This window comes from Haliotis rufescens, unplaced genomic scaffold, assembly GCF_023055435.1.
Source record: "Haliotis rufescens isolate VD_foot unplaced genomic scaffold, xgHalRufe1.0.p SCAF_18, whole genome shotgun sequence".
Lineage (NCBI taxonomy): Eukaryota > Metazoa > Mollusca > Gastropoda > Lepetellida > Haliotidae > Haliotis > Haliotis rufescens.
Window position 1 is genome coordinate 7,679,680 of NW_025963868.1, and position 18,926 is coordinate 7,698,605.

The 18,926-nt window shown below is 41.8% G+C and overlaps 1 protein-coding gene across 1 annotated transcript; it reads right to left on the reverse strand.

Annotated features, from left to right (window-relative positions):
* Positions 1-3,642: 3,642 nt before the first annotated feature.
* Positions 3,643-7,610, reverse strand: LOC124149670. Its single transcript, XM_046521399.2, has 4 exons — positions 7,272-7,610; positions 6,441-6,528; positions 4,315-4,458; positions 3,643-3,905 (listed from the first exon to the last, which is right to left on the reverse strand). Exons 1-4 carry the CDS (start codon positions 7,506-7,508, stop codon positions 3,643-3,645), a joined length of 732 nt encoding a protein of 243 aa, XP_046377355.2. The 5' UTR covers positions 7,509-7,610.
* Positions 7,611-18,926: the final 11,316 nt, after the last annotated feature.

Below are 18,926 nucleotides of genomic sequence, written 5' to 3' on the forward strand. Positions count from 1 at the left end.
ACTTCATTTTCAATAATTCCTTTTTGGTATATAGAGCTCTATGTATGAATCTATACTAGAAATCTATTAGTTTAACATCATTGGTACACATTCTACAATTTGAGAAAACATTATTCCATAAAATGCTTTGATTCAGTCCATTTTCCCATTTATCACACATCAGAGGAAAGTTGGTTGTAGCTATGAGTTTATCATAATATATTCTGGAGCCCTTTGTTCTTATCAACAAGTCTCTCAAGATGTTACTTATGTATAAATTAGCTGTGATACAAAATCTATTGCTTTTTCCCATGATTTAGAGATATTTAGCATCAATCTATTGTAGTCAAGTAAAGTACCTTTAATTTGAAAGTTGTTTTGTACTTCTGCAAATGTTAAAAAGCTGTTGTTGCTACATAAATCTTTTAAACTGCGATAGAATACAATTCTTCTCTCTGTAGACTGAACAAACCTTTACTCTTTTAAAGAAAGCCTTTCTTTGTCTCTCTACTTGATTGAGAACCAATCCAGCCAGAGGATGTAAATATGTTGTTTCATATGCAATTTTACATAATAAAGGATAATCGGGGCGAACCGGGATTCAAACCAACAAACAAAGGTGTGCCCAACGGACGCAAGTCTGCTCAGCGAATCGCGGCGCCTTAGACGACTGGGCCACCCGTGCCCCCCAGACACATCTAAAGAAAGTACGCTTAATGTTCCACCACACCAGAGTTCTGGTTTAAATGATTGCCTTGATTAGAGAAGAGCGATTATAGTTCAAGGCTGAGCTTTGATACTAAATTGTAAATACCCCAACTGAGAGCAAACTGACTAATTATTTCAATTGAAAAGAGAAGAGAATAGAATTAATTATTTACGTTTTTCTTTTTAGGAGAAAATTCTTACCCATTAGTTCAGAACAATGCTGTACACGAGAGGAGAAGAATAGAAGAAAATAGAATTAATTATTTACGTTTTTCTTTTAATGAGAAAATTCTTACCCATTTGATACACTATTTGGCCTCAGGCACATCTACATTAACGCCGCTTTTAACTGTGTTCCAGTCATATCACGGCGTGACAGCCCAGTATGGGAAGAAAGCCGGAAGTGATGCAGGTCTCAGACGTTTACCAATGCGGTGAAACTCACGAGCACGGGTATGATGCTGACAAACCTAGAATGATAATCGGGGCGAACCGGGATTCAAACCAACAAACAAAGGTGTGCCCAACGGACGCAAGTCTGCTCAGCGAATCGCGGCGCCTTAGACGACTGGGCCACCCGTGCCCCCCAGACACATCTAAAGAAAGTACGCTTAATGTTCCACCACACCAGAGTTCTGGTTTAAATGATTGCCTTGATTAGAGAAGAGCGATTATAGTTCAAGGCTGAGCTTTGATACTAAATTGTAAATACCCCAACTGAGAGCAAACTGACTAATTATTTCAATTGAAAAGAGAAGAGAATAGAATTAATTATTTACGTTTTTCTTTTTAGGAGAAAATTCTTACCCATTAGTTCAGAACAATGCTGTACACGAGAGGAGAAGAATAGAAGAAAATAGAATTAATTATTTACGTTTTTCTTTTAATGAGAAAATTCTTACCCATTTGATACACTATTTGGCCTCAGGCACATCTACATTAACGCCGCTTTTAACTGTGTTCCAGTCATATCACGGCGTGACAGCCCAGTATGGGAAGAAAGCCGGAAGTGATGCAGGTCTCAGACGTTTACCAATGCGGTGAAACTCACGAGCACGGGTATGATGCTGACAAACCTAGAATGATAATCGGGGCGAACCGGGATTCAAACCAACAAACAAAGGTGTGCCCAACGGACGCAAGTCTGCTCAGCGAATCGCGGCGCCTTAGACGACTGGGCCACCCGTGCCCCCCAGACACATCTAAAGAAAGTACGCTTAATGTTCCACCACACCAGAGTTCTGGTTTAAATGATTGCCTTGATTAGAGAAGAGCAATTATAGTTCAAGGCTGAGCTTTGATACTAAATTGTACATACCCCAACTGAGAGCAAACTGACTAATTATTTCAATTGAAAAGAGAAGAGAATAGAATTAATTATTTACGTTTTTCTTTTTAGGAGAAAATTCTTACCCATTAGTTCAGAACAATGCTGTACACGAGAGGAGAAGAATAGAAGAAAATAGAATTAATTATTTACGTTTTTCTTTTAATGAGAAAATTCTTACCCATTTGTTCAGAACTATGCTGTACACGGGTCATGAAATTGATTTTCCTTTGTTTGCCTATTGATGAAGAACGTGAAAAGACATGTCGATTTGTGAAAATCCAACATATGATACACGTGTGCCCACTTTGGAATAGCGTCAATCCGATTGGATGTCAGTATCGAAATGTTAAGGCACGCCATTAAAGGGAATGGATTACCTCGCTTTAAAATGTTTGTAAAGGAATTGTTGAACCGAGTAATACTTCATTTCATGTACATGTAATCATTAATAAAAAATATCTAATCGTGGATGTTTGGATTATGTGAAATAAGACAAAGTAGACTCATTTATGGATAACAACTTCTTTAATGCCGTAACTGAACCGATATCTGAGCCGATGATCATCGGTTCCTGGCGTTCCCACGGGACGGAACGCTGCACTGCGAATTGCGGCGCCTAAGGCGGTTGGGCCACCCGTGTCCCCTCTGGCGTTAAAAACGCAACCTTAAGGTTGCTGTCCTACCTGGCTTCCCAAATTTATAAACACCACCTTCCCCTCACACCTTATAAGTCCCACTTCACCTTATAAGTACATGATAAGCAGCACCTTCCTGTCCCACCTCATAATTAACACCTTGCTGCACCACTTTAAAAACACCGCCTTCCTCTCCCACCTTACTGCCCCACCTGATAAGCACCACCTTCCTGTCCCACCTTATAATTAACACCTTGCTGCACCACTTTAAAAACACCACCTTCCTCTCCCACCTTACTGCCCCACCTGATAAGAATCACCTTACTGCCCCAACTGATATGCATCACCTTACTGTCCCACCTGATACGCATCACCTTGTTGAAGATTCTCTGTCCATCTGATGCTTATTACACCTCAATGTCGCTTTGAATATTATATTATACTATTTTGTCTTCTAATTCTTAAGACGAACATATGTAATTGTATGAGCTGTGTAGACACACAAATTACATAATGAATTCAATACTCTCTTCCTGAATGCATTATATGGTGTGATATGTAAACCACAGGGCTACTGCACTTACCCAAGAAGGGGGTCTTTGGGGTTAAAACATTGTATTCAGAACCATTCACCAGATCAAGTACTAAACAAATAAAAATGCAATTGCATTAGGACTATTCCAAATATGCTCTAGAGGTATGCTCATAGAATTATAGAGCACGAATACAAACTGTCATAACCACAGCAATTCGATCCCGAGTCGAAACCCGCCATGTAATCTTCCATACAAACAGTGCTTACGCAACTTAACTATTATCCTTGAAGGGATACGGAATCTGAAGAATTGCACCAATATTCCTTTCACCAGCATGCAGCTTGCCTCAACAAGGAGTAGATACGAGCAGCTGGTGCAAATAGTTGTTCCTATGTTTTATACAACTCCTCTGCACCATGAAAGGACACAGTTTCCTGTTTTTACGCATTTTCTGTTACACACAGTTTCTCACTGTAAAGGTCCATTCTTGACTTTCGGTATCTCTTGAGGATGGTGGTGCATCTAGGTACCCGTATCTTGACAGAAGACAGGTACCGTTTTTGAGTGTGTGCTCGCAGGTAACACAAGTAAACGTTTTCTCTGTTATGCACATTTCAGAACATTCCTCTGCAGTTTTACCAAACTCCTCTTTAGTGTTGTATCCCCATATGCCTAGTCCTTGGTATGTCGTAAATCCGTTACCATACGTTTTGCAACCTGGGAAACATATTGCCACGCCATCAACATTGCATATATCATTAAGCACTCGCTTTGTATGAAAATACAATATTTACTTTTGTACATTGGAAATTAATTCTTTCTTGCTGCATGGTTCAACCCATGTTTTCATTATATTTGTTGGTGTGCCAAACTATCTGACGATTACAGTCAATATTTCCCTATGTGACACAGCATTGTATTTCCCGAGTTAAAACCCATTAATACCAGACTTAATTTTGGCCGACTTAGTCCACTGAGACAAAACGAAATAAGTGTGAGTAGAACATCTGGCCTTTCCTGTCACAAAAAAGATGCCACAAATACTGGATACGAGCATATATCCTGTCTTTATTTTGTTAGGATCGCAGCCACAAAAGCCGCATAAAACCCTACAAAACTGACTTACCTCGGACACAGTTGTTGTTGACAGGATTAAAGCTGTATCCTGGTTTACACTTGCAGGTCTTGGTGAAGCACACGAACATCTTGTCTGCTGGGCAATCAGAGTCAGTTATGCATCTCGATTCCAGGGCGCTGGTGACAGTGTGACCTGTGCATTTTCCACTTAATTCAGGCTGACGTTTGTATTAACGATACAGGGCACAGTTAAATTCTCTCAGTTAATTGATTTAATTGTGGAGTGGAATAATCTTCCGGTTCAGAGATAATTAAATGGAAATCGGATAAGACTTTATTTAATAGTGCTACATCCTCAAGATCAGCTTCACACCTATCTACACCTTCACTCTCAGCGTCATCCTCTCGCTCAGCTTCACCATCAAGCTCAATTATATTCTCAACCACAACCTCACCATCACATTCAGCTTCACCTTAATCCCAATCTACCCCCAAACTCACTTCACCCTCACCCAAAGTTACATTCTTAGCCTCACCTTCAAAGATGGTCATCACGATCATCGTCACCTTCACCTTCACCTTCACACCCAGCTGCATCAGCACACTCAATGTCAGCTTCATGGTCACCCAAAACATAATCCTCAGCTCCATCCTAAACCCACATCAACACTAACACCACCTGCACCACCACCTACATCTACACAGTCGCACTTGACATCAATATCACTTTCAGCTCAATATCACTCAGCTTTACCATGACACTCAGCGTCACCATCACACTCATCTTCATAGTCAACCCCATCTTTACCATCATACCCATAACCAAGGTTACACCCACAACTCAACTTTATGTACAAGTCTCCCATAAATTTCCAATTGCCCTCAGCTTCACCATGTCTCTCACCCTTATCTCCACTATCGCCCTAAGCTTTTACACTAACCTACCTGTACCATCATACTTATCCCACTATCTCCTAAGCGGCTACAACATTATCAGCTTCAGCTTCACACTCATCTACATCCTCGTCCTCATCTTCACGATCACACCCAGTTTCATTATCACACTCAGCTACATCGTCACAATCAGCCTTAGATTAACCCTCTACCTAACCCTAACCATCACATATACCCTCAGTCTGACCCTCACACCACCAAATCATTCTCATTATCAGTTTCACCACCATCATCATCAGGTATATCCTCACCCTTATCTTCACCATCAGCCTTAACCTCCCCCAAAAGTCACAAACAGCACCACCCTCCTATCAACCCCCTCCCCCCCCACACACACACACACATACACGCCTACATCACCCTCAGCTTCAACATCACCCTCGGCTTCACCATCACACACAGCTTTAACATCCCCCGTACAGTCAAACACAACCCCCACCCCACCCCACCCTCACACACCAACACCGCACCTACGCGATCACCCTCAGCTTCAACACCACCCTCGGCTTCACCATCACACACAGCTTTAACATCCCCCGTACAGTCAAACACAACCCCCACCCAACCCCACCCCACCCCACCCCACCCCCACACACCAACACCGCACCTACGCGATCACCCTCAGCTTCAACATCACCCTCGGCTTCACCATCACACACAGCTTTAACATCCCCCGTACAGTCAAACACAACCCCCACCCAACCCCAACCCCACACACCAACACCGCACCTACGCGATCACCCTCAGCTTTACTCTCACCCTCAGCTTCAATATCCCCCTTATCTTCTCCATCAGACACAGCTTTAACATCCCCCTTACAGTCACACTCAACTTCCTCACCCCACCAGCACACCCTACTCACCCCCACCCATCCCACAAACACACCTACTCTATCACACTCAGCTTTACTATCAGCCTCATCAGCACCCTCACCCTCATCTTCACATCACACTCAGCTTCAACATCAACATCACATTTAAAACACCCTCAGATTCTCCCTCAGCCTCGTATAGATCATTACACTCAGATTCAACATAACTGTCATATACACCTTCAGATTTGCCCTCATCCACAGCTACACCCTCAAGCCCAGCTTCACTCTCACCCCAATCTGCACCATCGCACACAGCTTCACTTTCACAATCTGACTGTGCACGCAGAGAATGTCGCATCTAGCAAACATATTATAAGGTCTATGCCTGGTCATAAAAGAAGCCTTACCCTCAACACATACTGCGACACCATGGCGTGTCTCAACACAACGAGTGTTCGATTTACAGTTCACGAAGGAGCACATATTTGTTGAAACCTGAAAAAAACATAACATTAAATTAGTATCAGTAATAAGACTGCACTTACTGAGGATGAAATGTCTGTTGCTTTAAGGAAAGGTGATGTTTTCTTACTCCTGATTGTACAACAGGGGTATTTAAATACCAACTATTGTGAATTATTTGTTTTATAAGTGCATATGAGGTTCCATTTATTTATTTAATCAAACCCTAATCAAACTAGATGAAAGAAGACAAAACGTGCTGATGCAATGTGGTGTGTTTGATGAGAGAGCCAATATGTTATTAGTGTAATACCATTTGCATTTTAAAGAACACCATATGCATGTAAATTACCACCACTTTTGAAGAAGCAGTATTTCGTCGACTTAAGATACTGTATTTCCACAACATCGATAATTTCCTTTCCATGTTGTTTGTTATAGAACATATCTTCAGTGAGGAGCAAAACATTGGTTATAAATGCACAAATTTGAGTCCGATCGTCGTGCTAAGATATCAATGATTAGTTTCAGGACAAAAGTTAGAGCCATCGAGAGACAAAGGACAACACATTTAATTTCTTTCAAATTTAGATCTTATCAGTCTGTATGACGAATTGAAATATAATGAGAGCTGCCTTGATACATCATTACCCCCCTAATGTCACACATTTTACAACATGAATTCCGCATGATTAAAGATATCGTTAAAATTGTTTGATTTTTACACATTGACATCAATGAGGATTATTATCCTCCCATCCAAAAAGAAGTATTACTTGGTTTCTTTGCTTTTGGTGAACAATGTATCCCTCCTTCATTGTCGAATTCATTGCCTCATTGTGCAAAAGATGACACGCAAGTCTGTCAATGTTGTATGAAAAACTCAAACAGGCTCCCCTTTCAATACATTTGAGGTTACATAGCTTGATTCCGATACCGTAAACAATTTCCTGTTCCACTGCATGTCCCCTTGAGTGGTACACGAATGTAAGTAACAGAATTAGTAACACCATCTTCTCAAAAGTCCCAAGGTTAAAGACCTTCAAGAATGTATCTGAGTTCCTTGGATGACTCAAAAGAAGCAAGGGGATGGCCCTAGTGTCCTACGCGCAAACTGTACTTCAGTCCCTGAATGTATGGCAGCTCCTTGTATGTCTCGATGGAAACAGGCTTGGGGCGCCTACTGTCAGAGAAACCAGTTGTACTTTAGGCAAATAATCTATAAAAGCCACATAAATGATTGAACAAAGCTGTTAGTCTTTGATATCCAAACCCCCTGATATAGTTCAGTCCATGAATGTATTAGAGTTCCCTGGACGGCACAATGATATCAAGTTGGTGGAGTTGGTGGAGCGTATGTATGTACGTCCATGTGAACCTATTATTGATGAACGTGAATAATATATTGCACCAAATATGCCACATTATTCAGTTTGAAAGTGCCATTATTTCTGAATACCAAGTGACAGATGCCATGTAGCATGTGACAAATTAGCTTGGATTCCACAAGTATTGAAAGGAATATCATCAACTCATTGAAAGACTCCAACCATTAATCAACCGTGACCAAGGCGTACCATCAACTCATCAAAGACCCCAATCAGTCATAATCCTTTTGTTGTTTATATTACTGGATTCATCCTTTTGTTTATATGACAGGCTTCACCGGCCAATATGTTTTACCCTTCTGTGTAATAAAGGGTTTCTCCACTCCAGCAGTGTAACTGCAACTTAAACCTACTCAACTGTAAAAAAACTTCCCATATCCTGCATATCTACATGTCTACCATACTCTGTATATCACTTGCATGATAACGGTGTTAGAACCTACACCGAAACGTCGCTCCTAATTGTAATAAAGAAGTTGTTCATCCGTATGTCTTATCCTTACTTAGTTCTCCAACTTCTAAATGTCTCTCAAAGAAGTCAATGAAAGTTGATGATTTTTATGAGGATCTACATTTCTATCTGGTTCCCTGCAATAAATTCAGCTCTTTGTTTTCTACAAGGCAAATTTTATTAACATATAAGTAATTGGTGTGGGGCTCAACAGAAATGGCCGGTCATTTCCCATACTATATATTTAGTCCTTTATTGACATGACACTTTGCTTTTACATGTTCTCAAAACATTTTAAATTTTCAGACTGAGGCCATGTAAACTTTGCCATGTAAGTTGTCCTTTTAACTGTCATAGTCATTTATTCAAATCTATTGTTCCTAATTACCTGTAATAAAATGCTGACAACAACTTATTACAACTTTCTTAGTTTTAAACAGGAAATTCCTTATCCGGAAGATCTACAGTGAAATTAGAATATCTTCTCTCTTGGTCAGCGGGACATCAACCTGAACTGTTTTGTCTTGATTCAACTTCTGACATTGGTGCTGATTGGCACATCATCTGCTTGCTAGAAATAATAGAAGCAAACATGCAAAAGCAACACCAGTATTTGCCTGATAATCAGATGACGGAAACACATTTCAAGAAATATTTAAAACAATGCAATCATAATACTTCCAACGCTGACGCGTTTCATTGCAAGATGAATGAGTGAGTGAGTATGGTTTTACGCCGCTTTAGCAATATTCCAGCAATATCACGGCTGGGGCACCAGAAATGGGCTTCACACATTGTACCCATGGAGAGAATCGAACCCGGGTCTTCGGCGTGCAGAGCGAACGCTTTACCCACTAGGCTACCCAACCACCCTCATTGCAAGTTGAATGTCTTGAGTTCGAGACAGTATTTAAACTACTTATTGTCCATATATTGATGTACATATCGGTCTTAGAACACAGCAGCATGAATCAAATAATATCAGCATTAAACGAATAAAAACATCTCAAACCAGTGTCATCAGATTGAAGACACTGTTTTTACGGAAAAAAATGTATTTTGTATATTTATAGTCGTTCCTGACATCCGGTGAAGATCCGTGTTATAATCGATCACAAGCAACACATGCTTGTCATAACAGGCAGGGGTGGTCTGGCTATCAAACAAACTTTTCTGTCTTGCAAGGTTTCACGGTACTCTAGTCATCGTATACAAAGCAGTGACAAGTGAATGATGTTTTAACTACAGAGTCAGCAATATAACAGTTTTACAAAGTCTGAACAATGGAGCGAGTGAATGAGTTACAATGTGTATCATCGTAACTAAAAAGGGTGGATCGTTGCTCATGTTATCAAGCTTTGGTTGGTATAGTTCAGACTCGATCATTTACAGGCCGTCGTCATGTTGATCTAATGTTGCTGACAACAAACACAAAATTAAATTTAAGTATATTCTAACATGATACTTGATTTTAAGTGGTTGAAAGGAGTTTTTCCCACTGAAACCTCTTTTAAATGCAGCCTATACACACGGTAACCTTGTGTATGAACACATCGATAGAATATGTATTAAGATATTTGAAACCGTGCGATAAAGCTCTGGGATCCCAATTAGTACTACAGTGGGACTATAGCAAATTTCACAGCAGGTTTATCTCCTAGATATTGTCGTGCTTTGACTGAAGATTCACTTGTTTGCTTTTTTTCTTGAACATGGCTCGAAAAAAACTTTGTGACCAATTATAGCTAGATACTATCTAAATGACCATTTGTCAACAAGGGATTAAACACTCGGAAGGCTTTATCCGAAATTGACTAATGATTGTTCGCTTTAGCTGACTGTTCACGGTCTCAGATTCCTTCATACCGTATTGAAGTCCGGGGTTGATTGAATGGATTGATTAGAGACAAGTATTATTGTCCCAGACAAAACTTTAATCCTAAGTTTTACATACCCAAATTGACAACAACATGACTAATTCCTTTAAAAACAATCATGAATTACTCATATCCCCTCGCCAATATGGCATGTCCGGTCTAAGTCAAAGTCGTAGCTATTGAAACTCGAAAATTGTTTTTTCAAAAGTCCCAAACTATCAAAAGGCACTAATTCACCACTAGACCTAGCACCCGCTCCTATATTCCCCTTCTACTTCGTGGCTGGCGATAATTATACGCCACGCTGACAGAAAATACCTTAAAGATTTACGCTTCACTTTCAATGAGATCATTCTTACCCATCAGTTTAGAAACACTGCTGCAAGGGTGATATCATGTTAACGAACACGGGGACACATATAAATATTACTTGAAACCTTTATAGTCGAAAATATTGATTTATTTTGAATACGCTCATTGAAAACAAAAGGACATATTCCTGTAACAATAAAACGCAATGTGACAGAAGATTACCTTCAATTGTTTGTGTTTTCTTTGTAAGCAAATTCGTTTGGTAGCTATTTATTATATAGAAAGGGAAAGTTTCTATGAGTAAGTAGAAAAAACAATCACTCCAAACGATTATTTATTTATTTATTTCCCTATTGATGAAGAAAATGAAAAAAAATGTTGACAATAGAACATCGAAGGTTGATACACGTTTTACTGATTCAGAGCCGGTCCTGTCAGATGTCAGATGTTCGTTACACCGGTAACATCTCCTTTTTTTCATAAACAATCACGAGACGTCATTCTCGTATGCAACTTGTTAATAGTACGAAACATCAAAGCGTATCAGCTTGGAGTGGAGGAAAGCCCGAAATGACGCAGGTCTCAGACATTTACCACGAGCTCGAAAAGGTGCTGACAAATCTAAAAACACAATCATGACGAACCGATGATCAAAGGTTTCTGCTGGCGTGCAGACCTGCAACATTGAATATCATACAAAAGTCAGCTGTTGTAGATTTTCAAACCTATTGATGCCTGTCACACCTCAATTACCCTTAGAATATTATATTACACTATGATGTTATCTAATTCTCAATATAAACACATGTGAATGTTTTAATGTGTAAACACCCAAACTGTCACTATCAATTTTTCATGAATTGAAGACCCTCTACCTACATGTACAACAGAATGATACATAAACAACTGGTCCACTGCACTTATCCCAGGAGGGTTCTTTATGGTTGAACAGAACCATCCACCAGAGCAAGTCTTGACCAAATGGAAATGCAATTGCTTTAGTTCTAATCATCCATGGAAGCAATCCTACTTACCCCCACCCCAACACAACTCCCACAACATCCGCCCCTAAACCCGCGATAATTACATGAAAATTCTCAATCTCAATAACAGAAAAAAACATTGATACAGACTGTCACAGCCACAGCAATTAGTACCGAGTCAAAACGCATCACCTTGTTTTCATATTTACATAATAGAACATTGTCAGCGCTAAAGCGACAAGACTATAATACACTTATGCACTTAACACAAACTGTCAAAACCACAACAATTAGAACATGAGTCGAAACACATCATTTCATCCGCCTTAATGGGAAATAGAGCATTATCAGCGACAGAACTGATTCCGTTAGGGAGAATAATACGCATTGCATCAATATTCATTTCACCAGAGCAAGTACTAAACATTGTCATATTGTCTTGACTGAATGGTCAAAGAAAACGCAGCATGCAGCTTGCCTCAACAAGGAGTAGATATGAGTTGCTGGTTGAAACAATGGTTCTTATGTTCTATATATCTCATCTGTGCACCATGAAAGGACACGGAGGAACATTTTTTTCCATTGAAACAGTTTCCCGCTTTCACTCCTGTAATGTTACGCGAAGTTTCTCACTACAAAACTCCATCCGTGCTCTCCCGTCTCTCTGCGGGATGGTGGTGCATCTAGGTACCCGTATGTTGAAAGTTGACAGACACCATTACTGAGCTGGTGCTCGTGGGTTAAACAAGTAAATATTTTCTCTGTAATGCACATTTCATAACATTCCTCTGAAGCATTACCATATTCCTTTCTCCCATTGTATCCCTTCCGAGCCAGGGCTAATTTCGTTACCATACGCTTTACAACCTGTGAAATATATTGTTAAACCATCACTATTGCATATAAAATTAAGCATATGGGATGTTTGTACTTGATTAATATGAAAATATATTATGGAACTTTTCTACATTAGAAATGGATTTTCATTGTGTTTATTGCGTGCCATATTCACAAAAGGTGAATATTTCACTCACATGTGATTTGAACATGTTGCCTTTCTTGTCAGAAAAGTTGCGGATATTGGCTGAGATCATTTTATTACAAAATTAACAGATTAAACATAACGGGTATCTGCTGCTTTTTTCATAAAGTTACAAATGATTACTACAGGGCCCCAATGAAGAGCAACCTTCACGTGGTTAGTGCTCGCTAGCGCAAATAGCTCTCCCCCACGTGTGAACCTGAGGTCGAATATGTCCTCAGCACCCCGTTGTAGAGGCGACTAAATTGTGCCACCTGTTTGCCGTGGGCTGCGCCCATGTGTCGGTGGAGGAAGGGAGTCTGGTAGTTGAGGGCAATTGTTCCAGGAACAATGTTCCTTTGCCCAACACACTGCTTTGATCCTGACTTCACATGGACGAGGGGTAAAATCGGCCTGGTCGACTGGTCATGCCAAGCTCTCTGCATAAAATTGTGTATTCACATTTGTGATTTTTTATAAATGTTTTGTTTCGTCTTGGCCATGTACAACATGTTTGAATTCTCAAATTATTTATGTAACAATTTGCCAAGTCGTGGCTCATGGGCCAATCTGGTGATGTTAACCTCCAAATTCAGTATGTATCCAATTCTTCGTACCAGCTTGGTATTTAGTTTTGTAAACAAATATTGCTATTTGTGTCATATTTGCTGGAGTATGAGACCCCTGTATCCACGGTGTATCTTAGATATCTGGTGCACCAAACCACTGTTCTTTGTGACACTTCGTAGTGCTGGCAAACCTAGACACATAATCGGAGTGAACCGGGATTCGAACCCACAATGATAGGTTTCTGGTGTGCCCAAGGGACGTAAACTATCATAGTTAAAATTAAGCATCGCATCGTTTTGTATCGTTTGTGGAAACTAACGAAATGCAAATTATTCAACAGTTTATATTATTGAACTACGGAATCAAAACCTTTCTTACGTTGCTGCCAACTTATTTTATATATTAATGAATACTTACGTATTCTCTGTAAATAATCAAGTCTGGAAAATACAATCCAGTGATTGACATCATGAGCATCGATCATGGGATACAATGATATGAATCAGCCAAGTCAGCAAGCCTGACGACCCGATCCCGTTGGTCGCATCTATCGATAAACATGATCACCTGTTACGGCAAGCATGGGGGTTGTAAAGACCTATTCTCCAGCCGGATATTCATGGGTTCAACCTACAAGGGAGAAGATTTAGTATATGAACTACATAATGACTTAATTAAATCCTCACATGCATACAAATATTTTGTGGGCTACACCACCAGGTAATCGGCCTGACAAGGCCATGTGTAATCTACTGGGCTACACCACCAGGGCTATCGGCCTGACAAGATCATGTGTTATATACTAAGCTACACCAACAGACTGTCGGAATGACAAGGCCATGTGTTATGTACTCAGCTACACCACCATACCATCGGAATGACGATGACACGTGTTACCTACTGGGCTACCCCACCACGCCATCGACACAACAAGGCCATGTGTTACCTACTGGGCTACCCCACCACGCCATCGACACAACAAGGACATGTGTTACCTACTGGGCTACCCCACCAGGCCATCGGCGTGACAAGGCCATGTGTTATCTACTGGGCTACCCCACCAGGCCATCGGCGTGACAAGGCCATGTGTTATCTACTGGGCTACCCCACCAGGCCATCGGCGTGACAAGGCCATGTGTTATCTACTGGGCTACACCACCAGGCCATCGGCGTGACAAGGCCATGTGTTATCTACTGGGCTACCCCACCAGGCCATCGGCGTGACAAGGCCATGTGTTATCTACTGGGCTACCCCACCACGCCATCGGCGTGACAAGGCCATGTGTTATCTACTGGGCTACCCCACCAGGCCATCGGCGTGACAAGGCCATGTGTCATCTACTGGGCTACACCACCAGGCCATCGGCGTGACAAGGCCATGTGTTATCTACTGGGCTACACCACCAGGCCATCGACACAACAAGGACATGTGTTACCTACTGGGCTACCCCACCAGGCCATCGGCGTGACAAGGCCATGTGTTATCTACTGGGCTACACCACCAGGCCATCGGCGTGACAAGGCCATGTGTTATCTACTGGGCTACCCCACCAGGCCATCGGCGTGACAAGGCCATGTGTCATCTACTGGGCTACACCACCAGGCCATCGGCGTGACAAGGCCATGTGTTATCTACTGGGCTACACCACCATACCATGGGCGTGACAAGGCAATGTGTTATCTACTGGGCTACCCCACCACGCCATCGGCGTGACAAGGCCATGTGTTATCTACTGGGCTACCCCACCACGCCATCGGCGTGACAAGGCCATGTGTTATCTACTGGGCTACACCACCATACCATCGGCGTGACAAGGCCATGTGTTATCTACTGGGCTACACCACCATACCATGGGCGTGACAAGGCCATGTGTTATCTACTGGGCTACACCACCAGACCATCTGCGTACAAGGCCATGTGTTATCTACTGGGCTACACCACCAGACCATGGGCGTGACAAGGCCATGTGTTATCTACTGGGCTACACCACCATACCATCGGCGTGACAAGGCCATGTGTTATCTACTGGGCTATACCACCAGACCATCTGCGTACAAGGCCATGTGTTATCTACTGGGCTACACCACCAGACCATGGGCGTGACAAGGCCATGTGTTATCTACTGGGCTACACCACCATACCATCGGCGTGACAAGGCCATGTGTTATCTACTGGGCTACACCACCATACCATCGGCGTGACAAGGCCATGTGTTATCTACTGGGCTACCCCACCAGGCCATCGGCGTGACAAGGCCATGTGTTACCTATTGGGCTACCCCACCAGGCCATCGGCGTGACAAGGCCATGTGTTACCTGCTGGGCTACCCCAACAGGCCATCGACACAACAAGGTCATATGTTATCTACTGGGCTTCACCACCAGGCCATCGGCATGATGGGTCATGTGTTATCTCCTGGGCTACCCCACCAGGCCATCGGCATGATAAGGCCATGTGTTATCTACTCTGCTATCCCACCAGGCCATCGGCATGACACGGAAATGTGTTATCTACTCGGCTACCCCACCATGCCATCGGCGTGACAAGGCCATGTGTTACCTACTGGGCTACCCCACCAGGCCATCGGCATGATAAGGCCATGTGTTATCTACTCTGCTATCCCACCGACCATCGGCATGACAAGGCCATGTGTTTTCTGGGCTACACCACCCAGGCTATCGGCATGACAAGGCCATGTGTTATCTCTTGTTACTTACCCCAACAGGCCATCGGCATGACGAGACCATGTGTAATCTACTAGGCTACCCCACCAGGCCATCGGCATGACACGGCCGTGTGTTATCTACTAGGCTACCCCACCAGGCCATCGGCATGACACGGCCGTGTGTTATCTACTGGGCTTCCCCATCAGGCCATCGGCATGACACGGCCATGTGTTATCTCTTGTTACTTACCCCACCAGGCCATCGGCATGACGAGACCATGTGTTATCTACTGGGCTCACCCACCGGGACATTGGCATGACATGGCCATGAGATCATACTTGGCTACACCACCCGGGCTATCGGCATGACGAGACCATGTGTTATCTATTGGCATGGGCACCCCCACCGGAACATTGGCATGACATGGCCATGAGATCATACTTGGCTACACCACCCGGGCTATCGGCATGACGAGACCATGTGTTATCTATTGGGCACCCCCACCGGAACATTGGCATGACATGGCCATGAGATCATACTTGGCTACACAACCCGGGCTATCGGCATGACGAGACCATGTGTTATCTATTGGGCTACACCACCCGGGACATCGGCATGACGAGGCCATGTGTTATCTACTGGGCTACACCACCCGGGACATCGGCATGACGAGGCCATGTGTTATCTATTGGGCTACACCACCCGGGACATCGGCATGACGAGACCATGTGTTATCTATTGGGCTACACCACCCGGGACATCGGCATGACAAGGTCATGTGTTATCTACTGGGCTACACCACCCGGGACATCGGCATGACGAGGCCATGTGTTATCTACTGGGCTGTACCACCCGGGACATCGGCATGACAAGGTCATGTGTTATCTACTGGGCTACACCACCCGGGACATCGGCATGACGAGGCCATGTGTTATCTACTGGGCTGTACCACCCGGGACATCGGCATGACAAAGCCATGTGTTATCTACTTGGCTACACCAACCAGAATATTTGCATGACAAGAAATGTGTTATATACCCTGCCCACTGCCCCAATACCCATCCCCAAATGTCAGCTGACAGAACATGAAAAACAAACATTGGTGTGTGAAAATAGTTTTATTCAGTCAAAAAAGCATATTTGTGTGTTTCGAGAAATCGGGGCCTGTTATCTAAAATGAAATCTAGATATATATTTTAAAGTCTTCTCCGTTATTATGTTGTGAATTAACCTGCCCTATACCGTAAAAAAAAAGATACGCTTTAAAGGACAAGTAAAGAGACAAAATGTTTGCAATTTTGTTTCGAATATCAAATGTACTAGATACATTTAGTCTACTTCCGAGACAGACAAATTCACAGTTTTCGAGCAAAATATTTAAATGGACAAGTGAAAGTGCTGATACCACACGCACAGTAATCGGCTTCTAAATTCAAACCTATTTGGGGGCGTGGTCTTAAGCTACCCGCGCAGCGATGACATCTGTTTTCATTGTCTGATATATCTGCAGCGTTTATTAATCTTGTTATTCTTTGCCGTCATAGACATACTGTTTCTGCTATTTCTGTTAATCCTACAAAAATACAACATTGGATACACAGTTGAATGTGCGAAACAACTTTTGCTCTTGATATTCAGAATATTTAAAATAACAAATAACAATCGGAAACCAGCGATTGATTACCAACATCTTGTTAGGGTCATAAAACACCAGCTGCCCTCGGCCCCATTTACACAATATATGCCCGTCAGGGATTAATCCCCTGAGTAAACAACCGAAGGCATCTTCAGTGTTGTTACTAAGGTGACATAAGTTGTGGATACGGTAATCAAATGAATGAGAAGACAGAAAAAAGACATTGTGTATTAAAAAATCCAAGACAGAAGCACACAGTCAGGGCTCTCGGTCCGATCGCCATGATGCTTGAAAAGCGCAGCGCGTCAAACACCGGAAACCTGTTTAACACAAGTAAGGGGAATCCCCTTAGTGGCGGAATTTTTCGTTTGGGGGACGAATTCACATGTCGTTTTTTATCGTCTGTTTCACGCTATTTCCGATTTTCAAATGAAAGTTTGGTTAAGCATTTTTGAATATGTATGCCCTAAAATATTAAAATCTGCAAAGTCGCTATGTTGACTTTACTTTAAAACAGGAAGGTAAAATACAGAAATTAGAATTCCATGAAATTGTATCAGTTGTTATTATGTTATCATTATGAATATAACTATAGCTTGTTGGGCCACAACGATCTATTGTCTGATCAAACTATTCACTATGTTATCATTAGGTGTGGTTCTGAGAGCGAGGAAAAATCACGATATGTGATAAGTGCGTCATAATCATATCTGTAATGCAGGATGCATAACAAGAAGTGTTAACATTTGGCGCAAGTGAAGTAATAAGCTGCAGCTGCATATCCAATTTGACAAAGTTATACACACTCGTTTCATAATTAAACATATACAATTCGAATAAACAATTTACACCACATCCAGCGGAAACCTAATATAAACACATAAGTTCATTTGAATTGCAAAACATGAGCAAAGTCTTATTATCTCAAAACATCATTCACTGTCATGTGGAAAATAATATAGGAGATTGAAGGAAAAGCAACATAAAGTAACGAGTTTCCCCCGAGCATTAACTCGCTAATAGCGTAAATTGCTGACACGTTGCTGATGCAACGTCAAGTTATTTGTAATTTAAACACTGTCGTTGATGGAAAGTGAATGAAATGACAAAAACAGCAAATGGTCGATGTTAGTGATGTTGTAAATTGCCGACATGTTGCTGATGCAACGTCAAGTTATTTGTATTTTAAACACTGTCGTTGAAAGTGAAGGAAATTACAAAAAACAAATGGTCGGTGTTAGTAACAGTGTACATTTCTGAGATGTTGCTGATGCAACGTCAAGTTATCTTTTACTTAAACACAGTCGTTGAAAGTGCAGGAAATGAACAAAACAAATGGTCGGTGATAGTAATAAATCAAAATATTAAAAAAACAAGATATGAACAGGAACATATATGTTCATAATTACTGAAAACCGATATTTACACTGACGAACGGAGTACGATCTGTGAGTACAAAACATTCAGCACCTATTTTCTCAAATAAATGTATATGTTATGCGTTTTCGTGTTCTATATTTACAAAC